Source organism: Cervus elaphus, chromosome 29 (genome assembly GCF_910594005.1).
Source record: "Cervus elaphus chromosome 29, mCerEla1.1, whole genome shotgun sequence".
NCBI classification, from domain to species: Eukaryota; Metazoa; Chordata; class Mammalia; order Artiodactyla; family Cervidae; genus Cervus; species Cervus elaphus.
In genome coordinates this window covers 60,488,381-60,515,157 of record NC_057843.1, presented here as the reverse complement: position 1 = coordinate 60,515,157, position 26,777 = coordinate 60,488,381, and the positions used below count along the sequence as shown (strand labels likewise).

Sequence of the window (26,777 nt, the reverse complement as noted above, 5' to 3'; positions counted from 1 at the left end):
ATATTGTTGTTCTGCATTCAGATGGGGGAAAGGCCATTTTAAAAAATCACCTCGATCAAAATCCCCAGCTACAGTGGAACACAACAGAGCCCTCTCGAACGTGCAAAGACCCTATAGAAGATATAAACTCCCCAGAACAGTAAGTACCTTCTCCTTTGGAATTACTGCCAAAGGGTACTGCACAAGATTTACAATGGGCACCATGTTTTCACATGCATTACTTTATTTGAACTCTACCGTAATTTCATGATACAGATCAAATTACAATGCTTATTTTACAGATAAGAAGACTAATACTCAAAGAAGTGAGGTGACTTGCCAAAGCTTACCAGTTGCCAAATGCAAGAGATAGGGTTTGAACTTGGGTCTGTTCAACATCAAATCCCATGTTCTCTTCCTTTGTTGGGCTTCCCAGATGGCTCAGCAGGAGACTCCACCTGCAGTGCAGAAGACACGGGTTTGATCCCTGGGTCAGGAAGATCCCCTGGAGAAGGAAATGGCAACCCACTCCAGTATACTTGCCTGGAGAATCCCATGGACAGAAGAGCCTGGCAGGCTACAGTCCATGGGGTCACGAAGAGTGGGACATGACTGAACCAACTGAGGAGGCACACAGCCTTTGTTACATGTAAAATGAATACATTTACTTAACACTAATTTACTGAGACCTATATGTATCGAGCACAGAAGTGAAGAAAACAAATAAAACTCCTTCCCTTAATGGAGTTTACCTTTTATCTGGCAAGACAATAACGTAACAAAAAAGCAAACCCCTGTATGTAAATGGTAGGTGCTTTGGAGAAAAATTAAGAGAGTATAATTTTACACAGGAAAGTCAGAGCAGGCTCAGTGAGAACGTGACATCTAAGCAAAGCCCTGGACATCTCTGGTAGCTTTGTTCCCATGGGTAATTTTTAGTTCTTCCCAGTTTACGGCAGATTAGAAGCAGCAGTTAGAAGTGTCAACCCTGAAACTTGTTCCCTAGGAAGTGACAGCACAGGGAGGAGCCAGCAAAAGGAGCCTGTTCACCAACCGCAGTGTCCTTTGGGGCCAGGTGGTCACAGAGTTGAGAGCCTCTCGACCCACTTAGCTCCAAGGCCTTGAAGCCGATGGGTCCAGTATAATCACTGATGGTTACATGGCACTCATCAGTGATCCACCTATGAGCTCCGTGCACTAGAGTGCAAGCACCTTGAAGGTAAGGTGTAAGTCCTTCCTGGGTCCCTTGGATTGAACACAGCTTCCAGCACTGAATTCAGGGAAAAGCAAACAGGATCCTAGCAGACAGCAGAACGCGAGGCTCTGACAGCAACACACAGATCCCACCCTGCTCAGGATGCTCAGGCACAACACCCTTTCCCAGGTCAGGTTCATCCTTCAGCTCCCCATTTTCCTGGACTCTTTGCCAATACCGATGACATCATACAAGTTCAACCTGAATTTCAAAATGAGGTCTGCAACACACTCATCTCTCATGAGCACCTGGGTACACCTTTCTGGCCAGCAGGGCCACAGGGAACGGGGGCAGCACTGCCTCTGGCTCTGTGCATCTCAGAGCCCCACCAACACCTGCCTGCACACCAGGGGCACCTGTGAGTTGATTTACTGCCCCATGAAGCACTGTCTTTCAACAGAAGTCGTCCCACCTTCCCAGTCCTGGTTGTTTCTGTACCCAGAAGAGCAGGTTCTCTGTACCCTTTCCTCATCTTTCTAATGCAAACAGCAGTACTTCGTTTGCCTAGCGGCTTCTGTGAAGCCCTAGGGATTTTCCCCCGAGTGGCCTCTGGGACACAAGGTGGCCTGAGAGTCCAGGGAAGGCAACTTCCCAGATGCAGCAGCGCACTGTGCAAGGTGCAGCAGGGCAGGGGAGCAGTGGCCCGTGCGCACCCCCAAGGCAGTCTTCACGACAGCTGAGGTGGCCCTGCTGCCTGCTGCTCACGGGGACTAATGAGAAGGCAGGCAGAAGGGCAGGCAGTGCGCAGGGACTCTCCGCTCCTCCTCTGTCATCCTGCTTGCCCAGCCCCAGGTTTGGTTTTTTGTTTTTTACTGCATTTCTTGGAATTTACCAAGACTTGTGGGGGCTCAGAGGAGGAAAGAGCTCATTCCGGGGGGGCGTGGGGGGGTGGGGGTGGGTAGTACAAAACAGATGACATTTAAACTGGACCTTAAAGGGAAAGCAGAGGAAGAGCTTTCTAGGCTGGGGAAACAGCGTGTGCAGAGGCTTGGAAGACTGCCCATGAGCAGGGTTTTAGGGGAAACTAGCCACAAGAGGGTAAAATGTCTGGTGGGAGCGGGTAGAAGATTCACCTGGAGAACCTGGCAAGAAGCAGATCTTGGGGAGCCCTGAATGCCCCACTCCAGTGTTGGAAAGAGTACACTAGTCACCAAAGAAGCCAAAGACCAGGAGGGAACCTTTTGGAACTGGCCAGCATCAGGGACACCAATGAGGTAGGACAGAGCAGCTGAGAAGCCTTTCAGGGATGGAACCCAAAGCCAAGTCCATTTGGAGACTTGCAAGAGCAGAGAACTGTCTGTGTTTGCAGCAAAGCCCTGCTCAAAGGGCAAAGTCTTGTTCTTAGGAAGCACTGGAAGCTCAAGAAGCCGGCCTCCTCCCTGCTTACTGTCACCGTGGTTATTGCCGGGCAGCAGCTGGCACAGGTAGGCCTGCACTAGACACCTGCCAGATAGGTAAGTGACTGGATGACAGGATGGTCAGACCCTGGACTGAGCGAGAACTGCAAGCCTACCATCAGCTTCTTGGCCCAGGCGAGTCCAGGGGCCTTCCTGGTGAGCGCAGCCAGCTAGCATTCACTAACGCTCCTCTCTTCTCTCCTGCTGCAGCATCCAGCGCCGGCTGTCCCTCCAGCTCCCCATCCTCCACCACGCCTACCTCCCGTCCATTGGAGGCGTGGACGCCAGCTGCGTCAGCCCCTGCGTCAGCCCCACCGCCAGCCCCCGTCACAGACACGTGCCACCCTCTTTCCGAGTTATGGTCTCAGGCCTGTGAGGGTGGGAGGCCTGGGGCCGGGGCCTCCCCACGACAGAACCACACGGAGCAGAGGCCGCTGCTGCGGGAACACTGTCGGCTCTGGCTGTGGAGCAGCTGGCGCCACGGCTGGCCTTGTGGGGCTGCTCAGATGGCACGCGGTCCACAGGATGGGGGGCACTTGGCACCGACCTCGCGCCTTATTTGTGAAGTTTTTATTCTTTCACAAAGAAGAGGAATGAAAATGACCTCTTCCTTCATGTCTGCCAAGGAAGAGCAGCTAGGATATTTGAAACTTTGCAAAAAAAAAAAAATCCTAGACAAGGAGAAAGTCGCTACAACTCCAGCTAGAAGTCACTGAGTGGCCCTGAGCAGCCTTGAGAAGAGGCGGAGGCTTCCGGAGAAACCGCCTCTGCCGCTCCACACGCGCCACTGGCAGTGGCCCCCGGGCCAGCCTGTCTCCCCCCTGGGGAAGGAGGCAGGCAGGGCAGCCAAGCCTCCAGCGGCCAGCCCAGCCAACCCCAGCCTTCCTGGAACAGGGAGTCTTGCGGGAAGGGGGGCCAGGCACAGCTCTGCGGGCCAAGGGCTGGGGTACCCGTAGGCCGACTCACACATTAACACAATAACACCCATTCCGGGACCGTGGGGATTTAGGGCACGTCACTGCAGACACGCGCTGCAGCATTCACCCACAGTCGGCCATGCACCTTCCATGCCGCCCATGTCTTTGTGTTCCTATCAGGTGCTCCCCATAATAAGGGGAACACCCGGGCTAATCACAGAATGTCTGTTCCCAGCAAACACGATAAAGAAAGATTGTGCACTTTAACCTCTCTCATCAGGGCCCAAGGGCTGGCTGGGGTTTTGTTTTGTTTTTTTCCACTGACTTTGTTTCTGACCAAAGTGAATCGGGGGCATCCGCTAGAGAACATCCCGCAGTCATGGGGAGAATGTTGTTAGCTGAGAGCTTCCCTTACCTTCCAGAAGGCGGCCTTCATCCAGACAAGCTGCAGGCTCTGCCCTTGGTGGGGACCGGGGCGGGGTGGGGGTGATCAATCAGCATACTTACTCTCATTCATAAGATCGCTCTTCCCTTTTAAAGGAAGCCCAGAGAGCACTGGCCTGGGAGTGAGACAGACCTGGGTTGGGGCCCTTGCTCCACTGCTAAGTCCTTCCATGACCCTGGGCAGGTCATGTCTCTCTGAGCCTGTCTCCCCTCACTAACAAACTGGGGTTGAAATAACACCCGTCCTGCCTACCTCACAGGGTCGCTCTGAGGATCAAAACTTGATCTTGTCCAGAAAAGCTTCCTACAGATCAGTGAAGCGGCCCTGACCCGTGAGGTATCAGGATGACCATGACCTTCAGGACAGTCAGGGCTGCGGCCCAGAGAAGCACCCAGCACAGCCCTCTGCCAGGATCCACCCAGCGGGAGAGGGGCTCCCGATGACGTCTGTGACATTCCTAGACAGGTTCATTCTCTGCTAAAGAAAGGCCTGAGTGACAACGTCCGGGACGTCTCCACAACCGAGCACTCGCTCAGCTCCCTACAGAAACCTAACGGCAGCTTCAGCAGGCAGGCAATAATCTCTTCCCAGACCACTGAAGTCAGGAATACAGCGCTGTCACCACCAGGTTTCCACAAAAGGGCCCACGGGAATCTCAACCATCACCAACATTTCCAAACACCCTATTTCACGTAGCACAGCATTCCCCTCCCCTCCCCCAAAGAGAGGTTATGGAGGAACGTGGCTTTTAGGGGGGAAAAGAATGCTAACACATCACAGGTCAAGTTGAAGTCACTGTCTGTCTAGGCACTAAAAATCGGTGTTGTCACTCACTGTGTATTACAGTATTTACTTGCTTTCTTGATTTAACCAAACCAGATTTAATTTAAAGGATCACATTTAATTTTTCAAGGGGAAAGAGACAATTCATTGTACATAATGTATACACACACACACAAAAACAATACCTGTAGAAATATTAATCCAACATAGCAGGAAAAAAACACAAAAGTATCAGACAGTCGGAGGTGAGTGTGTGCGTCTGTGACCCGTTGTGACTCCTGAGCGTGCACAGTCTTCTAGATTAACCCACACAGTACATTCTCTGTCTTAATGATACTGTAGGTTCACCCGATTTTTTTTCAATTTCCCCACAAATAACAAGACCCACAGAAGTGACTCTAGCTATTTAACAGTTCTGTTCTTTTATATGCAGCAAACACACCATACATTTCCTAAGAGGCTTCAGCCTGAAGGTGTTTTCCAATGAACGTTAGTGCACAAATGCTTTAAATTAGACTGGAACTGCCAGAATCAAATGTAAATGAGGAGTTTCTCGTACCCCTATTGCATGGTATCAATTTTTAATAAATTGTTGCAAATTTGTTTTTATGAATAAAAGGAAAAAAACTGTCTTTAATGCCTACTCTTCCCCAAATGCAGGTCAGATCAGGCCATATCCTTCTGCTCAGAAACTCGGGGGTAGCTCTGGGAGAGTCTGCCCAGCATGCCCCTTCCTCCAGACGCTGCCTTTGCAGACAGGAGCAGAGCAGCCCTGCTGCCTTCTGGTGACAGTCCTGGGGAGGGAAGCTGACCTCACCTGGGCCAGTCAGTCTCTTTCCAAGGCAGAGAAGTCGCCAACACAGAAGAGGAAAACGAAGCCAGCACAGAGAGAAACGGGATCAAACGATGTGCCCTGCTGGTGGTGTCCGAGCACCGGGCCAGCTGTTTCTGAAGGACAGCAGACCCCTGGTCCACAGATGGTCAGTTCTCTCAATGAGCCACTCTTTCTGCCTAGGTTAGTTCAAGTTCAGTTCCCAGCAGTTGCAACCAGAAGGTTCCTGACCAGTTCAGAAGCCTCACTGCCTCCCTAGCCCTGACTCCCACTCCAGGCCATGACAGCCTGTGGAGATTCGGTCCCAAGCTCCTTCCAGACACATGGCCCACCTCCCCCGGACCCTGCAGACTGTCTGCACTTCCTTCACCACCCTGGCCCCGAGTCTGCAGCTCCATCTCAAGCCCACCCCACCCTTCAAGGTCTCATCCCAATGCCCTCTCAGTTCCCTCAACTTGCGATGTTCTCTTCTGCTGTGCCTCTCCCACCACACTGGGTACAGGCTCGTGCTGGCCCTTCCTCTCCACCCCAGACCGTGAGTTCCCCACGGATGGGAGGTACGTCTACCTCCTCCATGTCCCCACCTCCCCTAGCATCAAGCTCTCTCACTGGCTCGGAACAGTCCCTGACGAGGCTCCTGCAGAGTTGAATGTGTGGCTGAGGCGTGTCTGTGTTGGTTTCCAGGTCTGGAAGACTAAGCAGAGCCAACGTGGCCAAAGCCGGCCAGGGAGGCCTGAGGCCATGGGACTGGGTGGGGGGCCCCAGAACGGGGGCTGGACCCACAGACTTCACGAGAAGGCAGGTCCAGGCTGGGGTTTCCCAGTGCACAGGATCCTCAGTGGTGAGCCTGTAGGGAGCAGGTCTCCTGAACCCTGGCCACCTTCTACACAGCCCTCCTCTGCGACACAGGAGGGTCAAGAGTGGGGAACAGGTCCAACAAGGTTATCTCAGGTCACCGAATGAGCCATGGTGAAGGCAGGGACAGAACCAGAATCCTGATTAGTCCGCCTTCTCTACCTGATCTAGACTCACAGAAATTAGGAGCTAAGAAGAACCTCAGGGGTCAGCTTGTCCAGCGCCTCACTTCACACTCGGGCTAAGCTGAGGACCAAAGACAGGAGCCAAGGTCAAGCAGACAGTCCTGAGAGGGAAGCATGGAACCTGGATTTTCTCACTTTGAGATCCAGCTCGTTCCTCACACTTGACCCAGAACAACCACAGCAGGGAGACACTGCTCCACCACCTCAGGTTACTGAGAAGTCTTCCTATTTCCCCACTAAATACGGAATCAACTGGAGAAAATTTTGGCCTTTCCTCCTAACACTTCTGAAAATTCTCTCGGGACTCAAGAAAATGCTCATCACCATCATGAGTAGAGTTCTTCATGCCTTGCTTGGCCTCGGGGAGCAGCTCTGTGGTAACTGAAGTCTAAAGGAAAGGACGCAAGGATGGTGGGCACCTCATTCTTTCATTTAGGGGTCTCTTTGACTTTCTTTGGTTATGATTAGCTTGTTTTTGAGGTGAAACTAAAGACTATTTCCGAGCCTCAACGAGAAGTGTTCCGGAGTTGAAGAACTTTGAGAAAACACTGGTTGGCAGTCTCCTTGCCCTGTGCTGCGGAGACGACCCTGGGATGATATGCTCTGAAGCAAGGTGGGAAAGGCTTCTAGAAAACACTGAACCTGGGGCACCAGCCACAGCCCTGACCTTCCAGACTGTTCTCCATGCTCAGCAGTCTCCTCTCTATAAGAATCCTCACGGGATCGGACTCCAGAGGCTCAGAAGCCAAGGTCAGGGAGAGGACGTGGTGCTGGGTTTAAAAAGAAAACAGAAAACGCACCAGTAGTCACTGGCTGCTCCGCCTGTCCAGCCCATTCCTGCCCCTCCCCCGGCAGCAGGGCTCTGTTTGTTGGGGGACGAGAGGGACCTATGGGAGGGACCCTGGAGGAACCATCCTTGCTCCCTTCCCTGGACACAGAAAGAAAGTTAAAGTCACTCAGTTGTGTCCCAACTCGTTGTGACCCCAAGGACTGTACAGTCCATGGAATTCTCCAGGCCAGAATACTGAGTGGGTAGCTTTTCCCTTCTCCAGAGGATCTTCCCAACCCAGGGATCAAACCCAGGTCTCCCACATTGCAGCTGAGCCACAAGGGCTGTCCAATTCCCTGGACACAGAGATTGGCTTAAAGATGTGCTCATTACCTAAGCCCAGCCAATCAGAGCCCTTTCGGGGTTTCAGCCAGATCTTAGTCTCAAATCTTGCCTTACAACCCGAGAGAAATGAAAAGAGAAACTGAGCTCTGACATCACCCGGGCTCAAGGATCAGCAATCCCTAAGGACATACTTGCCTTTGAGGCTCTCTGCTGTCTGAAACTTTGAGAATTCTGCCCCCTCTTTTCCCTTGGCTATGAGGAGACATTAGGAAAATACATCTGTTCCCACACCCACCACTGAGCAAGGAGGGCAGCTAAGGGGAGAGGGGGCCTGAGAAGCCTAAGGAGGCTAGGGAAGGCCCAGTGTGGGTCAGGCTGTCCCTTCCATGCTCTCTGAGCCGGTCCTCTGCCGGTGCCCCATCTCCCGGCTGCTCACACCCTGCGTGGTCCTGAGCAGTAGGGCCTCTGAGGCTCTGGGCGGTAAATGATTGACAGTCTCCTGAAGAGAAAATCAGTCCCTATCCAACCTGCACCCCATGCCCTAAATCCTTGCCAGTCCCACAGCCTCAGTCATGACTGGTCTAAACTCTTACGGGCCTCGTGGGTCCTGCCTGGACATGACTATTCACCACCTGGTTCCTCCAGGTCCCACTTCCAGGGGCCCCAATCCCCCAGAGGGCATCTACTAAGCCCCTGCTTTTTGTCAGGGCCTGTGTTGGGAACATGGGAACAGCAGTGAACAGGACACAGGTCTCGCAGGGTAATAGGGGAACAGGTGCATAAAGAAGAAACAAAGACAGCGTGTAATAAGCTCAAAGTGGGGAGCTCAGAATGGGGAGCCAGAGGATGCTTCCTGGGGGGTGTAACCTCCCTACAGGTCTGCCTTCCTGGGCATGTGATGGTATAGTTGCTTCCAAGAGTCCAATAGTTAGCTTCATGTTCTGCTGCCATTTTGAAATTCTTAATAACTTTTGAACAAGAGGCCCAACATTTTCATTTTGTACTGAGTCCCACACATTATGTAGCCAGTTCTACACCTAGACCTGAAGATGAGAAAGAGCTAGCCAGCAAAAGAGGAAAGGGAGAGTAGGGATGGGGTGGGAACCGGCAGTCCTACTCCCGCAGAATGCACACACCGACTGCGGCTGCCGGGGCTGCCCCGACACACCCCGTTCAGGCCGACTGGCTTAGCCCATGTTAATCATCTACAGTGGAATCCGTGTGGCCCCTGACGCCAGAAGGTTCAGACAGCATTCATCCTGTGTACATCGTATCTGTGTACGATGACACAGGTCACAGATGAAAATCTTCAGATCTGGGTGCAGATTTCTACTCCCCAACTCATCTGGCTATGTAGCTTTGGATAATTCACTCAACCTCTCTGAGCTTCTGTTCCACATCTGTAAAATGGGCATATCTCACCCAAGGGCTCATGTAGGTGAAAGCGCTTTGTAAGCACTCAGATGATATTTGTTTCATTCCCAGACAAGAGGAATGTAAAGTGAAGAGCTTCAATCAGCGCAAGGTGCAGCCCACAATCTAGCTCCCCAACAACGGAATGCATCTTGGGAAGGACACTGTTAGGGAGACTCTCTTGACAAGAGGTGGGGGAGAAAAGTGAGATTCTGAAGACAAGGCTGAAATAGAGACAGGAGAACAGTTAGGTTTGAAAGGACTAGAAATTTAGGAGTAGAAGGAAAGAGAAAGGTGAGAGGGGAAGAGGGCAGAGTGGCCAAAAGATCTGGAAGAACAGAAGCATTAAACATTTGATATCCAGTCATTTTGTTCAGTCACTGAGTCATACCCGACTCTTTGGTCACCCCATGGACTGCAGAATGCCAGGCTCCCCTGTCCTTCATTTGCTATAAAATAAAATCTCCTCTACCCTTCCCTACACTCTCTCCCACCAAATACCCCTAAACCTTCAGTTTAGTTTACTATACAAGCAGAAGTCTTGGGGGTTTTAGTGGAAATGAAAGAAAGGGACAAATTCTACGTCTGGATGGAAATCAAAGTGGGGATAAAAGAAGATGCAGAGGGGAAAATAATCTCCCTGCACAAGCAGAAACAGGGAGCCAGACGTTAGCATGAGCACAAGGTCTGTGGAAATCCACACGTGTGCCAGAAAGGCACTGGCCTTTTCCAGAGTCAGGTATGGCAGGGATGGGAAGTTTGGATTAATCCCCTCTAGATCTCACTAGGCAGTGGAACCCCTGCTGACATCCAGGTTACATAAGTAACAGGAGACATTTTATCCCTTAGAGCCGTCTCAAAGATCCTGACTGCAAAGGCAGAAATACCAGAAAGTAGCTCAGTCGGTAAAGAATCTGCCTGCAGTGCAGGAGACCCGGGTTCGATCCCTTCTCCCCTGGAGAAGGAAATGGCAACCCACTCCAGTATCCTTGCCTGGAAAACCTCATGGACAGAGGAGCCTGGTGGGCTGCAGTCCATGGGGTCACGAAGAGTCGGCCACGGTGCAGCGACTAACACAACACTAACACAACCAGTAACACTGTGGCCGACGGGTCACAGAGTCAAGTCCACACAGAGAGCTCTGGGGTTAGAGCTGGAGAAGCCGCCAGCCCGCGCTCAGACTGCCGGTGCTGAAGAGTGGTCAGTTCGGCAGGCTTTGCTTCTGAGGTCACGCTCAAGGTCTCTGCTCTGGTCCACCACACCCTAACTGGGAGTTAGAGCCCTCCACCAAGAGGAAAAACATTTGCTCATTCCCTCCATCTGAATTCCAATGCAAAAGACCTAGGGTAGTACTTGAAACCACAGGGATACCTTTTCAAATGCATTAGGTAACTGGCTTTATTATACAGTGAGTTACCTGAATATGTTCAAACTAGATGTAAACTCATGCTTATATCTTCCATATAAAAGCCAAATAGACTTATGACTTAAATGCACAGAAAATGACAAGACCAATAAAAACATCTTAACAACACAGATATTTAAAGGAATAAATGAGGTTTTGCTGAAAAATAAGTTGCAGCTCTTAACACAAGCACAGTACCAATTGTTCCCAGGCATGTCTCTTTGAGTTCAGCCTGCCTGGTGTGATGACTCAATTATCACACTGCCTTTCTTTATTTAAAGTACTGTGAAAACTTCATATATTCAGCACACTGTAATATCACTTGGCCTTCACTCAACTCTAACACATCACTTCTCTATTAAATCCACCTTTGTTTTTTTCTCATGAGCTACTGACAATCGTGGGGCCATCCAGATAATACACGCAAATCGAACGATGATTGAGTGCTGATGCTCATAAAGCACTAGGCAACGGGCTTTGCAAACATAATCTCACCTAGAGCTCACGGGGACCCCAGAGCAGGAACAATTACTGCCGCGCTTTCGCAGCTAAAGGCACTCAGGGTGTGAGTGCCGGCCTGTATCACACAGCTGGGACGGAGAGAGGAAATTTGAACACAGCAGTCCAGTGCAGGAATATACCCTCTTTATACTTTTTAAATAGCCTCAGGGCTTCCCTGGGGGCTCGGATAGTAAAGAATCCTCCTGCAATGCAGGAGACCTGGGTTCGACCCCTGGGTTGGGAAGATCCCCTGGAAGAGGGCATGGCAACCCACTCGTCTTCCTGCCTGAAGAATCCCCACGGACAGAAGAGCCCGGCGGGCTGCAGTGCACAGAGTCACAGAGCCAGGACGTGACTGAAGCCACTGAGCGCAGCTCAACGGAGAGCCTCAGCAGAAGCAGCTGGGTTCAGGTGACCCAGAACATACCTACTAATTTGTTTTAGAGGACCTTAAAATGAAAACACAGGTAAACCTATTCGTGGTTACCTCCCACAAGAAGCCTGCACAAGCCCCTGGCCTAGTCTCACCCACCAGGGGGCAGACAGCAGAAGGAAGAAGACGTACAACCCTTCACTTTGCAGAAAGAAGTCCACAAATACAGAAAGTTGAACAAAATTAGCTAACAGAGAAATATGTTCCAAACAAAGAACTAAAGAAAACCCCAGAAGAATAACTAAGTGAAGTGAAGATAGGCAATCTGCCTGAAAAAGAATTCAGAACAATTATGATCCAAGATCTCAGAAAAAGAATGAAGGTACAGACCAAGAAGATACAAAAAGTGTTTAGCAAAGGGCTAGAAGATTTAAAGAACAAACAGACATGAACAATAACTGAAATGAAAAATACACTAGAAGGAATCAATAGCAGAATAAATGGGGCAGAACAAATAAGTGACCTGGGAAACAGACTGATGGAAATCACCGCTGTGGAACAGAATAGAGAAAACAGAATGACAAGAAAGGAGGTTAGTCTAAGAAACCTTTGGGACAACTTTAAATGCATCAACATTCACATTATAGGGGTCTCGGAAGGAGAAGAAAGAAAGGACCTGAGAAAATATTTGGAGAGATTTTAAAAATGTGAAAAACTCCCTGACATGTGAAAAATTCCCTGACATGGCAAAAGAAACAGTCACCCAAGTCCAGGAAGTGCAGAGAGTCCCAGGCAGGATAAACCAAAAAGGAACACAGCAAGACACATCATAATCAACCTGACAAAAATGAAAGACAAAGAAAAAAAATATTAAAGACAACAGTGGAAAAGCAACAAATAACATACAAAGGAATTACCATAAGGTTATCCGCCTGTTTCTCAGCAGAAATCATGCAGGCCAGTAGGAAGTGGCACAATATATATTTCAAGTGATGAAAGAACCTACAACCAAGAATACTCTACACCCAGCAAAGCCCTCATTCAGAGTCAACAGAGAAATCAAAAGGTTTACAGACAAGCAAAAGCTAACAGAATTCAGCACCGCCAAACCAGTTCTGCAACAAATGCTAAAGGGACTTCTCTAACAACTTTTCTAGAAACAAGAGAATTACAAATGGAAAAGCCCACGGGTAAAAGCAAACATACAGTAACGACAGGAAATCATGTGCGTACAAATATGGTATCAAAACCAGCAAGGTTTTGTACTCTCTCATGAGGAGAGTACAAACGCAGAACATTGGAAATGCAGTTGAAATTAAGAGATAACCAATTTAAAACAATCTTGTATATATACAGACTGCTATATCAAAATCTCATTGTTAACTGCAAACCAAAAATCTACAACAGATACACACACACAAAAGAAAAAGCAATCCAAACACTCCTTGATGGTCATCAAGGAGTTCCCTGGCAGTCCAGTAGTTAGCACTTGGCGCTTTCACTGTGGGAGCCTGGGTTCAATCTCTGGTTAGGGAACTAAGATCCCGCAAGGCACAGCGGCACAACCGGAAAAAAAAAAGAGAGAGAGAGAGACAGAGAGAGAGTCATCAGATTACAAGAGAACAAAAGGAAAAGGGAATTAAAAAAAAAAAAAAAACACAGCTACAAAAACAAATCCAAAGCAATTAACAAAATGGCAATCAGAACAAACATATCAATAATTACCTTAAATGTAAATGGAGTAAATGCTCCAACCAGAAGACAGAGACTGGCTGAATGGATACAGAAGCAAGACTCATATACATGCTGTCTACAGGAGACTCACTTCAGATCTAAGGATACAAACAAAGTGAGGGGATACAGAAAGGTATGCATGTAAATGGAAATGAAAATCGGAGTAGCAATACTCATGTCAGACAAAATAGACTTTAAATAAAGACTGCTATATGAAGGACTTCCCTGGTGGTACAGTGGTTAAGAATCCGCGTTCCAATGCAGGGGACGTGGGTTCAATCCCTGGTTGGGGAACTAAGGTCCCATTAGCCACAATGGGAGAAACCCACGTGCCGCAACAAAGACCCAGTGCAGCCAGGGAAGAAAAACAACAAGATACCGCCTCACCCCAGTCAGAATGGCCATCATTAAAAAGTCTACAAATAATAAATGCTGGAGAGGGTGTGGAGAAAAGGGAAGCCTCTTACACTGTTGGGAGGAATGTAAACTGGTGCAGTCATTATAGAAAACAATCTGGAGATTCCTCAAAAAACTAAAAGTTGCCATATGATGCAGCAATCCTATTCCTGGGCATATAACCAGACAAAACTTTAATTCGAAAAGATACACGCACCCTGTGCTCACAGCAACACTATTTACAATAGCCAAGACACGGAAGCAACCTAAATGCCCATCAACAGATCAACGGATAAAGAAGACGTGTTACATATATAAGCAATGTAATATGACTCAGAAATAAAAAAGAATGAAATAATTTCATTTGCAGCAACATGAATGGACCTAGAAATTATCATGTTATGCCAAGTCAGTCAGAAAGACAAATACCATTTGGTATCACTTCTATGTGGAATCTAAACTACCACACAAATGAACATATCTATGAAACAGAGACAGAAATTCAGAGAGAACAGACTTGTGATTCCCAAGGGAAGGGAGGTGGAGGAGGGAAGGAGTTTGAGATTATTAACAGCAGATGCAAACTAGTAGTACATATAGGATGGATAAACAAGGTCCTACTGTACAGCATAAGGAAGTATATTCAATATCTTGTGATAAACCAGAATGAAAAAGAATATGAAAAAGAACATATATACATATATATGTATAAAACTGAGTCACTCTGTACAGCAGAAGTTAATTCAACACTGTAAATCAACTATACTTCAATAAAATTTTTTAAAAAAGAAGAAACCCATGCATTGAACCCCTTCCCTCTCACAACTTCATGCTACAAAGGCTCACCCAATAGGGGGAAATCCATATAACAATTCTACCTAGACCATTTCTTGAAACTAGAGAAAGTGTCTCATGCACATTTATCAAAGCTAAAGCAGTCTGCACTGTATGGGAAGAATCTGGGGAAGGGAGAAAATCCAGGCCACCCTCTTCCCACTGTTTGTAGAGGTTACTTGGAAGTAAATTCTAACTTAGCACTGGGAAAGCACGGTGGAATGCTACCAGCATTTCTGGATTTGATTTTAGAGCTTCCATTCTGAGTTCAAAGGGCCACCAGATGTGAGGCTGTTATCTTAAGGCAGGGCCTATACGGAGTTGTGATTTCATGTGATTTCTGCAGAGCAGGCCCAACATGCACGTTCACTCACTAATCACTTCTGACCCCATACATACAGCCTGAAGGGTGGCAGAGGTGGGGACTGTTGGTCAAAAGCAGAGGAGGTAAGAAAGTGTAGAGTTCATGGAGCAACACCCATTGCTTTCCCATGCCCTAGGGAGCAGGGTGGGCATTAGACAAGTTCTCCTACCCCTGTAAGACTAAGGGCACCCAAAGTATTTGTACATACCTTCTCCCCTTCACCAATAAAGGACTGGCAACACCTTTTATCTGAAAATCTCAGAACCGCTGGGCTGCCCAATGCCTAGAGCTGGTGCTGCTGGAGTGTGGAGAAAAGGGGCTGGAAAAGATGGCCCAGCCTGAGGGGAGGAGGAGGCCAAGGTGGTCAGTAGCATTCCCATAAAGTGGATTAAAATGGGATACAGGTTTCCTGTGGGTTGAATGAACACTGAGGAAGGCTGTGGAGGTTGCAACTATCTTGAGAGAGGCTGAGGAGAGAGGAGAAGGCTGAGTTTCCAGAGTAGGCTTCTGTATCACCTTCTGTTCTCAGAGCAGCTCAGGGTCCCAGGGCAAACACCTATCATCTTCAAAGAAATTCCTTTCTCAGGAAAATCCTTCCACTTTTCCACATGGCTTTGCAAAAGTGAGATCTTTCCTTCCCCATTCTCTGATGGACCCAAAATATGTCAGAGGAGGAAGACAGGACTTGGCAGGACAGATGTCCCTATTTGCTTGGCCTCTTGGAAATCAAAGTTACAAGGTGTGTGCAAGTGCCGCCTTACCCTCAGACCTGCAGTTCCCATCATGAGGCTTCTGAACAAGCAGCTCTGGAGGACAGGAACCAGACAGTGAGGCCTAGAAACCATGTCATGTCACAGCTGAAGAAGGACGGGGGCAGTGGGGAAGCGCAGCATGACAACTCTTACCTCCTATGGGAAGTTATCATCTATCAAAGACGTGTCTTACTCCACATCTCTACAGAGGGACAAAGGAGGACAACTTGCAGCCAGCTCAAAGAGACAGTTTCGGTTCAGCAGAGAGCCTCGTGAGGAAGTGGCCACTCTCCAAAAGTGTTCAAATAGGGAGGTGAGAAAGGGAATCCCTATAGCAGGTGAGAAGTTGGAATGCGGCCCAAAGACCTTTGTTTGGAGGTTGCAAACTGATGACATGCATGTCATATGGGGCAAACAGATGCACTTGCTCTTATTAGTACACGGTGTGCCTTCGGAGTGTTCTGTTGTTGTTACTGGGGACAGAGCTGAGCGGATGTGCCCCTTTCCACGGGTCTTATGTTCTTTAGCTCACCATGGCCAGCACCACTCCCCACTCTACCCAATATCACAGCCACGTGTTCACTGACATTTATTACTCTGCCTGCACTGCAGGGTTTTCCCCTTGTACTCAACCCACTTAACCCATGTATGTTATTACCTGCCTTTTCTCTGCAGGTGAGTGATCAAGTGACTTCAGCTGTACTCTATTAACTCTCAACCTTCATTTGAAACAGGAGCATAGAGCTATGTCATCTCAATTATCCCTCTCTCCCTGTGCTCCCAAACATCTGCAATGCATGTCAACAGCACGGAAAATCACCAAATGGCTGTCTGCACTCAGCCCTGGAGCAAGCTTCCCAATAACCCAATGGAAAGGAGAAAGGCAGCTCCTGAAATGTGCAGGGACGAATGGGTCATGCACCCATTACCAGGAACACCACCTCCAGGAGAGTGGCCATTTTATGCTTTTCAGTTCAGTTCAGTCACTCATTTGTGTCCGACTCTTTGCAACCCCATGGACTGCAGCATGGCAGGCTTCCCTGTCCATCACCAACTCCCGGAGCTTGCTCCAATTCAGGTCCATCAAGTTGGTGATGCCATCCAACCATCTCATCCTCTGTGTCCCCTTCTCCTCCTGCCTTCAATCTTGCCCAGCATCAATCAGGGTCTTTTCCAATGAGTCAGTTCTTCACATCAAGTGGCCAAAATATTGGAGCTTCAGCTTCAGCACCAGCCCTTCCAATGAATATTCAGGACCAATTTCCTTTAGGATTGACTGGTTTGATCTCGTGCAGTCCAAAGGACTGTCAAGAGTTTTCTCCAACACCACCGTTCAAAAGCATTTGGATTTTCAAAGAAACATTATTCCTCCTTGAAGGAAGACTGCCATCTAGTTGACTACCTTTTAGAAGAGTTTGGAGCATCCTGTTAATGAAACCATTTTATTATTATTTATTTACTATTATTCTAATAAATAGAAAAACTATCTTATCTGCTAGACTGGAATAAAAATAAGAGATTTTGGACAATGACCTGAATCAAATGAATGTTGAGAGTCCTACTAGCTTAAAAAAACCTATGATTCCTAAAACTCATACTAATAATAGTAGCCAACACTTACTAAATGCTTTCTATAGGCCAGACACTGTGTAAGCACTTTAGGTGGTTTATCTCACATGTAATAACACTACAGAATAGGTATTAAGATTATCCTTAGTTATAACTGAATCACTTTGCTGTATACTTGAAACTAACTCAACATTGTAAATTAACTGTACTTCAAAAAAAAAAAAAAACTTTTTAATTTCTTAAAAAAGATTATCCTCAGATATACAGAAGAAACTCGGGCACAGAGAGGTTAAGTAACTTGCCCAAAGTCATGCATCCAGTGATGACAGGGCCAGAATTTAAACCCAGACGGTCTACTCCAGAGACGCTAGAGAAGAAATGACGGCAGTGCCACCGCGATTGACAGTCCACTTCCCACAGGATCTCTTCCTGCCCATTAACTGAGTGGCTACATTCCTGGCCAAGCCCACCAAGAACACAGAACACAGAGGTTCAGACTTTCCTTTCTCTGGTTTACAAATCTGTGAAAATTAAACTAAAAGTGTTCTCCCACACTATGTGAGTCTTTAAAATATAAAACAATTAAAAAGGAACGTTTCCTTGGAACTGAAGTTCCTTTTCCAGAATCTGGTTTACATTCAGAATTCGAGAGGGAATATAAAATAAAACTGTTCAATGTCAGGTCATTTCTTTCAAGAGTCTACAACTAAACGCTGTGAAATGTGTGCTGGACACGTGGAACTGAGTTTCCATTATGTTCAATCATGCAATATTTGATCAATGTAGTGAACATTCGTTATGTTACAGTGACCCTGCCAGGTAGCTGGGAAGCCTATCTTAACTTCTGAGATCATGCGACATTATGAAGTATACATGCAAAACTAAACATTGTTTCTCTGTCTGCCTACTTCAATATTTTAATATGAAAACTGTCAGTGAGAATCCTATTTGCAAGTGACTTGTGTGTCTAAATAAAACTAAATAAATAAAGTTAAATAAAATTCCCTTGAAATTATGTATTTGAGAAAACTAGACAGCTACATGCAGAAAGAACCAAACTGGAATACTTTCTCACACCACGCACAAGAATTAATTAAAAATGGATTAAAGACTTAAAAACATAGGCAGTATGCTCTTTGACATCAATCTTGGCAGCATTTCTTTTTTTTTTTTTTTTTTGGATGTCTCCTTAGGCAAGGGAAACAAAACCAAAGTAAACAAATGAGACTACCTCAAACTAAGAGACTTCTGCACAGTGAAGGACACTATCAACAAAACAAAAAGGGTGCCAACTGAATGAAAGAATCTATTTACAAGCAATTTATATGATAAGGGGTTAAGATTCCAAATACACAAAGAACTCATACAACTCTACATTTAAGAAACAAGCAATCCTATTAATAAACAGGCAGAGATCTGAACAGACATTTTTCCAAATAAGACATACAGCTGGCCAACAAGCATATGAAAAGATGCCCAATATCATAATCATCAGGGAAATGCAAATTAAAATCACCCACAGGAAAGGCTATTATCAAAGAGATAACAAATAGCAAGTGCTGGTGAGGTTGTGAAGAAGAGAACCCTCATGCACTGTTGGTGAGAATGTCAACTGGTGCAGCCATCATGGCAAACAGTAAGGAGATTCCTCAAAAAATTAAAAATAGAACCACCATACAATCCAGCAAACATGAATCTGAAAAAAACAAGTGCACCCCTATGTTCACTGCAGTGTTATTTACAATAGCTATGAAAGCAAGCTAAGTGCCCATCAACAGATGAATGGATAAAGAAGATCTGGCATATATACACAATGGAGTATTACAAAGCCACAAAAAAGAATGAAATGTTGCCATTGGTGACAATACAGATAAAGTTAGGCCATTATGCTAAGTAAAAAAAAGTCAGATAGAGAAAAGTAAACACTGTATGATTTCACTTATATGCAGAATCTAAAAAAAGAAAAGTGGGACTTCCCTGACAATCCAGTGGTTAAGTCTCCTAGCTCCCACTACAGGGGGCACAGGTTTGATCCATGGTTGAAGAACTAAGATCCTTCATGCCAAGTGGTGTGGCCAAAAAGATAAACTAAATAAAACAAATTAACAAATATAACAAAACAGAACAGGGTTTTTTAAACAGATGCCGAGAACAAACAGGTGGTTGTGAGAGAAGAGGGGGTTGAGGGAGGAAAGAAATAGGTGAGAGAGATTAAGAGGTACAAACTTCCAGTTGCAAAATAAATGAGTCACAAGAATGAAGTGTACAGTCTGGGGGATATAATCAATAATTATTTAATCTTTGTATGGGGACAGAGTATAAGTAGATTTACCGCAGTAATCATTTTGAAATGTACCGAAATATCAAATCACTATGTTGTGTACAAGGAACTAACACAGTGTCTTAAGTCAATTATACTTCAAAAACAAACTCATAAAAAGAGATTAGATTTATGGTTGTCAGAGGTAGGGTATGGCGGGAATGGATGAAGGAAGTCAAAGGTACAAACTTCCAGTTATAAGATAAATAGGTACTAGGGATAAAATGTCCATGATAAAGATAATTAATACTGCTGTATGTATGTTATATATGAAAGTTGAGAGTAAATCCTGAATTCTCTTTACAAGGAAAAAATAGTCTTCCATTAAATTTTTTATTTAATTTTGTAACTACATGAGATAATGGATGTTCCTAAACTTATTGTGATAATCACTTCATGATGTATGTAACTCAAATTATTATGCTATGCACCTTAAATTTATTCAGTGCTATAAGTCAATTATACCTCAGTAACATTGGAAGAACAAAATCATAAATGTATTTAAAAATAAAAATTGTCAAATAAACATGAATTCTTTGGGCTTATTATCAACTGAAAATATTACTCAAAAATAAATGTTAGACATTATATGATGACGTTTTCCTGACCAGAAAGCCTAAAATTTTAAAATCATATTTTAAATAAGACTGTACTCCTTCCTTGGAGAAAGAAATGGCAACCCACTCCAGTGTTCTTGCCTGGAGAATCCCAGGGACAGGGGAGCCTGGTGGGCTGCCATCTATGGGGTCGCACAGAGTCGGACACAACTGAGGCAACTTAGCAGCTGCAGCAGGAGTACTCCTTCCTTAATAAGAGAACTGAAATTGTCCCAAAGTATTAATAAGTAAAAAATCTCAACATTGAAGGCAACTCCAAATTACTTAAGAAAAAATGTTCATTAGTGCATGTAATAAACCCTTATATTGAATACAAAGAAATACATGTGTTTTGTTAATAGAAAATCTGTTTCTCTACCCTTCACTAAAAAACAGGCTGCAGGAATATGTAAAATATATATGTTTTAAAGATGTCAAATTATTAACCTGCCTGTTTAGGATATATTGTGGGGAAAAGGGAACATTATTTGGTACCTCTTTTAAGCTTTTTGGGGCTTCCCTTGTGGCTCAGCTGCTAAAGAATCCGTCTGCAATGCGGGAGACCTGGGTTGGATCCCTGGGTTGGGAAGATCCTCTGGAGAAGGGAAAGTCTACCCACTCCAGTATTCTGGCCTGGAGAATTCCATGGACTGTGTAGTCCATGGGGTCACAAAGAGTTGGACACCACTGAGCAACTCTTATTTAACTTTAAGCCCTTTAGCATAAGAGCCTGTTCAGTTCAGTTGCTCAGTCGTGTCCGACTCTTTGCAACCCCATGGACTGCAGCACACCAGGCCTCCCTGTCCATCACCAATTCCCAGAGTTTACTCAAACTCATGTCCATTGAGCTGGTGATGCCATCCAACCATTCCATCTTCTGTCATCCCCTTCTCCTCCGGCCTTCAATCTTGCCCAGAATCAGGGTCTTTTCAAATGAGTCGGTTCTTCGCATCAGGTGGCCAAAGTACTGGAGCTTCAGCATCAGTCCTTCCAATGAATATTCAGGACTGATTTCCTTTAGCATGGACTGGTTGGATCTCCTTGCAGTCCAAGAGACTCTCAAGAATCTTCTCCAACACCACAGTTCAAAAGCATCAATTCTTCGGCACTCAGCTTTCTTTTACAGTCCAACTCTCACATCCATTCGTGACTACTGGAAAAACCATAGTTTTGACTAAACGGACCTTTGTTGGCAAAGTAATGTCTCCGCTTTTTAATATGCTGTCTAGGTTGGTCATAACTTTTCTTCCAAGGAGCAAGCGTCTTTTAATTTCATGGGTGTAGTCACCATCTACAGTGATTTTGGAGCGCAAAAAGATAAAGTCTGTCACTGTTTCCATTGTTTCCCCATCTATTTGCCATGAAGTGATGGGACCGGATGCCATGATCTTAGTTTTCTGAATGTTGAGTTCTAAGCCAACTTTTTCAGAGAGCCTGAGAACGCCCAATATACCCAAGGGCAGTACACCACAAAGGCCACAAGGTGTCGCTTTCTGACCACCTCTAGCTGTGCAGAGGACACTTTTCTTCAAGGGGAAGGATGTTACCAAATTTTGAAGGGGAAGAAGAAGGATGTTACTATATTTTGATGCAATAACCAGAAGTGCATCCACTAGAACACACAGCAATTAATGCATCCAGATTAACAGAAGTTTCCCTCTAATATCCCTAAACCTAAAACTTAAATCTATTTTTACCATTTTCATCTTCTTTTCCCCTGGAGCAACCCAGGGCATGTTTTTCTGGTTTTTTTTGCAGCTGGAGGGATCCAAGTTCCTTGACTGGGGATGGAAGTCGTGCCCACTGCAGTGGAAGCACAGAGGCCCAACCACTGGCCCACCATGGAATTCCCACCATGAGCATGTTAACATTACAGCAGATTAGGGATACCAACCCCCAAATTTGCCATAATTACTTCTTAGTCTTCACAAACACTCGATGGGATGCCCTGAGGAGGAATTGTTATCCTTATTTTACTGATGAGGAAACCAAAACCCAGAGAGGTTATAATGGGCCAATGAAAATTCCAGTGACCAGCTTTCCCAACACACACCACCCCAGCTGGAGCCTGTACACTCTTCCTTTCCTCCATCCCTCGGCGTGGAAGTGGTTGGGAGTAGGGTCCCACTGTTCAGCTTTTTAGAAATTAACGTAAAATATTTTATACTAAACTGGCATGAATTTGCATCTATTTATGTTTATAAAATAAAGTTTCAGAGGGTTTTCATGGCGCTCTAATTCATTATGAACTGTGCCTGTGACGGGTTTCCAAGGAAGCTCTCTGTTGTTCAGGGAATGTATTAGTTTGCTAGGGTTGCCCTAAAGAAACACTGGGCTTTAAACAACAGAAATTAATTTTCTCACAACTGTGAAGGCTAGAAATCCAACATCAAGGTGTTGACAGAGCTGGTTTCTTTTGAGGTCACTCTTCTTGGTTGGTAGATGGCTGTCTTCCCCAGATCTTAGTAAGCGTGCGTGTGTGGGTGTGTATGTGTGTGCCAATCTTTTCTTATAAAGACATGAGTCAAACTGGAGTAGGGCCCACCTTACTGACTTCATTTTACCTTAGTTACCTCTTTAAAGGCCTAATCTCCAAATACTGTCACATTCTGAGATACTGGGGTTGGAACTTCAACACACGAATTTAAGGGTGACAATTCAACCTATAACAGGATAAAAAAGTTGAGAAACGTGCAATGCCCCTTCCAACTCTTTACCCACAAGAATGGCAGTGTTCTAGTCTATGTCCCAAGATCACACAATAATCGTTGGCGCTAGAATTCAAATACTGGAGGTCCATATGACACCAGTGACTAAGCATTCAAGCTGAATATTGATAAGCACAGCTTTTATTGTCTTTACCTTCCTCCACCAAATAGTTCATAATGGCAGCTATTTTCCTTTTTACCCAATAGCTATTTAGAAAATTTGTTTTTACTTCTAAGAGATAAATTGTTTGGTTAACTTTTTTTGTTATTATTTTCAAATTTTCATGACAAGGTACTTGCTGGCACAAAATCTTTCTAGATAAAAAAAATGTCTTTTTGGCATGGAGCATAACATAAAAAAATCCCTATTTAATTGATTCAACCTTATCATTGCATTCTGATCTCTGTATCTTTGTTTTTTGTGGCTGTTTTCCAGCAAATCTCACAAAGGCTAAAAGTGGTGTGCTACAATCTCCAATTGTAATTGTAGTATTTCCAAGTTTTAAATGGTATGAATTCTACTATATAATCTACCATCCTGTCTGTGGTTTACTGCCTTTTGCCTCGAGGTCTTCTTTACTGAGTTTTAATTATGGTTAACATTTACTGTGTCCCACCCTCTGTGCTTGTAGTTTCACACAAATTACTTTAAAAGCAAAGTAACTCTCGCAATATTGATCATGTGGATCCAGATTTATGGAAACTGGAATTTATACAGTATTGAAGAATAATACACAGGACTTCCCTGGTGGTTCATGCTGCCAATGCAGTGGGGGGCCTGAGTTCCATCCCTAGTCAGGGAACTAGATCCCACATGCCACAACTAAGAGTTCGCATGCCACAACCAAAAATTCTGCTTGCCGCAACTCAAGATCCCGCATGTCGCAATTAAGACCCGACACAGCCAAATAAATAAGTAAATATTTTTTTAAAAACAAGAAAATGAGCCTATCAAATCTGCACAACTTGAGGGGAAAAAAAAACATTTATGAACACAAAGCTAGATACAAAGATGGATGCTTTTTCAGAATAAAAAAATAAATATAGCAAATTGAGTAGTCCCTGAAGGTGAGCTTAAGTTTCATTTAACTTTACCTAAATCTGTCTCCCATGTTTACAGATGAGAAGTCTGAGACCTTGCATGAGCAAATCGCTCAAGACTGCAGAGCTGGAAAGGGACCACAGAACCCTCACCTTCATCCACTGCCTCTCGTCACCATCACTGAGAGTGCATCAGTGTCTGATATTGACTGATGATGATTTCAAATCCATCTTTGGAAAACTAGCTGTTGGGGACAAAGTTGTTTGTGGTTTGAATTTGCTTTTGAAAAAACTGTTTTGAAGTAGGATATTAGGACTTTCTTACAGAACTTTCACACCCAGAGTGGAGAGGACCATTACATCATTATACTAGAGTAAAGACAGTAGTGTCCATCAGATGATGGACTGTTAGAGGATAAAAACCAAGAGGTCTGATGAGCAAGTCTAGGGTGTTCCGTCTGGGCAAGGCTACTCTTTGCTGATTCAAATATTTCGGTGAAGCTCTGCAGACACTTGCTCCGGCCCCAGCCAGGCTACTCCTGGTCAACAGCGGCGTTAAACTGTGCAGCAGTCTCAGAAGAGAAGGGAGACCTGGTCCTAACCTGGCAGTGCCAGTCCTTGTAGACAGTGGCACAAGCCGTTAAGGGTCCCTGGAGGAATAACCTCTGGAGGAATAATCTCTGGAGCAACCTCTACCAACATCGGTAATGGGACCCAACTGGAAGGAATGACTGGCTATACCAGGAACCGACTCATAGAAAGGTACACCCGAACTAAAGTTGGATTTTATTGCTTTCATTCCCCCCTTTGGCTGGAACAACAGTAATAATTAACATATCACTGATTTTGTAATTGAAAATTCGGTCCTCCTTCCCAATGCAGACTGAGGATAATGAGAAGGTTCTGAGAATAAAGGAAGGCGAAATTTATTGATTTGCCAGCAAATGAAGACAGTAGCAGACTAACTTCCTGACAATTACCAGCCTGCCTTCTGGGGAGAAACCAGGAGTATTTAAGGAAAGTCTTAAGACTGGGGTTGAGGGACAAGCAAAACTAGCAAGAAGGCCCGCCAGCATTAATCAGTAACAAAGAATGCAAATTTAGTTCCCAGCAACGCAAGGGGAAGACAGGAAAAACAGTTTTAGAAATCATCTATCAAAACAGTTTTAACCTTGTGGCCCTCTTACGGTTCGGAGGATGTTACGTCTTCAATAGCTTATTAAGAGACATTATCCCGTATACTAGTGACTTGGGAAATACTGTTACTATAAATTATAATTTCTGCAATAAACCTATATTTAAAAAAAAATTACTGTACTGGCAAAGACAATCTCAGTCTCTGGGCATAATTTACCCGGAAAAATGAGAATTCTGTTAAGGGCTGCAGACAAAGAGCAGCTAAACGGAGGGGAGCTAAGAAAGGGCCAGGGCGCCATGAAGCCGCGGAAGAGGTGAACAGACGTGGAGGGATGCACCTAAGACCGGAGGGAAGGGGCAAAACTTAAGGTCAAGTGGTAGGAGGAGACATGAAGTTGAGCGAGTCAGTCAGGGCCTAGGTACACATCTAGGCAAACTGTCTGTCTGCAATTTGCGGAGTCCGACCCCCGTCAGGGCAGCAGCCGGACCAGGCGCCCCACGTAGCGCTGGCAGCCAGAAAACGAGGCTGGGACGGAGGGCGGAGAGGCCGCCGCGGTCAGGGGTGAGCCACGAATAAACAGCCGCGGGTAATGAGACCCTGGCAGAGCCCACGAGCCCCACACGCCGTGAGCGGGGCCGGAAGTGGCGACACTGAGAAGGCCGTCCCTTTCAGCCAATGGCCGCGCTGTCCGCCGTCCGACGGTGACCGGAGCGGCACCTGAGGAGAAAAGGCGGGAGGCCCACAAGGCGCGAGAAAGGGCCACCCTTCCACGTCATGACGCGAGTTACCAGAGCAGTGTCCCCGAGGACCGATGTCTCTTTCCGTTTCCCTGCCGCGGGTGAACTAATCCGGAAACACCACGCCTTCAACCTGCGGACCGCCTCACGCCGGAAGCTGCCCCCAGTAAAGATGGCGGACAGGCAACGAGGAAAAGCCTGAAGTAGGCGGGATGGGAGGGGCCGGAAGGGGGCGTGTCGGGGCGTGTCCCGGCGGGCGAGGCCCGAATGGGCGTGGCCACCCGCCCCTACTGGGCTTTCGATCTGTGAGGCTGACAAATGCGGCCAACCGAGTCCCTCCGTCGTCTCCTGGAGGCGGGTCACCACTGGCCGCGCCCCCGTCGGATCACTCCCTCTTGGAAGGTTATCACCTGAGTTTTGAAGATTTGACTGGGGTTGGGCCACTCACCTCCACTCCCTCTGCGATGGAGGGCGCTCAGGAAAACCCCGCGGAGTCTGGTTCCTCCGTCCCGTGGTCCGAAGAGCTTGCTGACTCGGCCAGGGTCCCCGAGGTGTCGCTTTCGGAGGAGTCGGAGGGCTGCACCCGACCCCTGGAGGCGGCCCCCAAAAAACTCTGTGGATATTTAAGTAAGTTTGGTGGCAAGGGGCCCATCCGGGGCTGGAAATCCCGCTGGTTCTTCTTCGACGAGAGGAAATGTCACCTGTATTATTCGCGGACCGCGCAGGATGCGAATCCGTTGGACAGCATCGACCTCTCCAGTGCGGTCTTTGACTGCAAGGCGGACGCCGAGGAGGGGACTTTTGAAATCAAGACTCCCAACCGGATAATTACCTTGAAGGTAAATGGAGCACTTTTTTCGCCTTTTTGGCCGGGATGGGATCCCAGGGCACCGCCAAGCACAGATAGGTAGTCACAATAAACGTACCCCAATCACCGACCCCGATCACCTCAGTGAACCCTGAGTGCCCAGGGTTTTGTGCTTTTCAAAGCGCAGTCACACCCATTTCCTCATTACGTTCCTGCAGTAAAGGCCGGGATGATGGACGTATATTACGGATCAAAAAAACTGAGTCATAAAGGGGTAAAGGGCCTGGTTTGAGTCACACCACTAGAAAGTAGTGTAGCCCACACTT

General features: G+C 46.3%; 3 protein-coding genes across 18 annotated transcripts in view; 2 read left to right on the top strand and 1 right to left on the bottom strand.

Annotated features, from left to right (window-relative positions):
- GABBR2 (gamma-aminobutyric acid type B receptor subunit 2) overlaps positions 1 to 5,408 on the top strand; it is a 359,033-nt gene extending 353,625 nt beyond the window's left edge. Inside the window, exons 18-19 of the mRNA XM_043890615.1 lie at positions 22 to 139; positions 2,842 to 5,408. Coding sequence (XP_043746550.1) covers positions 22 to 139; positions 2,842 to 3,007 — 284 coding nt within the window. The 3' untranslated portion in view covers positions 3,008 to 5,408. The remainder of the gene's footprint in view (positions 1 to 21; positions 140 to 2,841) is intronic.
- The window catches only part of LOC122685742, a 50,752-nt gene extending 24,533 nt beyond the window's left edge, over positions 1 to 26,219 (bottom strand). For 9 of the 14 annotated variants that reach the window (XR_006338538.1, XR_006338536.1, XR_006338539.1 and 6 more), the window contains exons 1-2: positions 25,695 to 25,836; positions 330 to 437 (exon numbers count right to left, since the gene is read on the bottom strand). Coding sequence is in view for 8 of the 14 variants with exons in the window: in XM_043890622.1 (XP_043746557.1) it covers positions 330 to 378 (49 nt within the window). In the remaining 6 variants the exon portion in view is untranslated. Of the gene's footprint in view, positions 1 to 329; positions 438 to 25,694; positions 25,837 to 26,091 lie in introns of those variants that run through there. The other 5 variants (XM_043890626.1, XM_043890628.1, XM_043890627.1 and 2 more) reach the window with 2 other exon arrangements.
- The window catches only part of TBC1D2 (TBC1 domain family member 2), a 45,888-nt gene continuing 45,060 nt past the window's right edge, over positions 25,950 to 26,777 (top strand). For 2 of the 3 annotated variants that reach the window (XM_043890618.1, XM_043890617.1), the window contains exon 1: positions 25,950 to 26,482. In XM_043890618.1, the coding sequence (XP_043746553.1) occupies positions 26,108 to 26,482 (375 nt within the window). In that variant the 5' untranslated portion in view covers positions 25,950 to 26,107. The remainder of the gene's footprint in view (positions 26,483 to 26,777) is intronic. The other variant, XM_043890616.1, reaches the window with a different exon arrangement.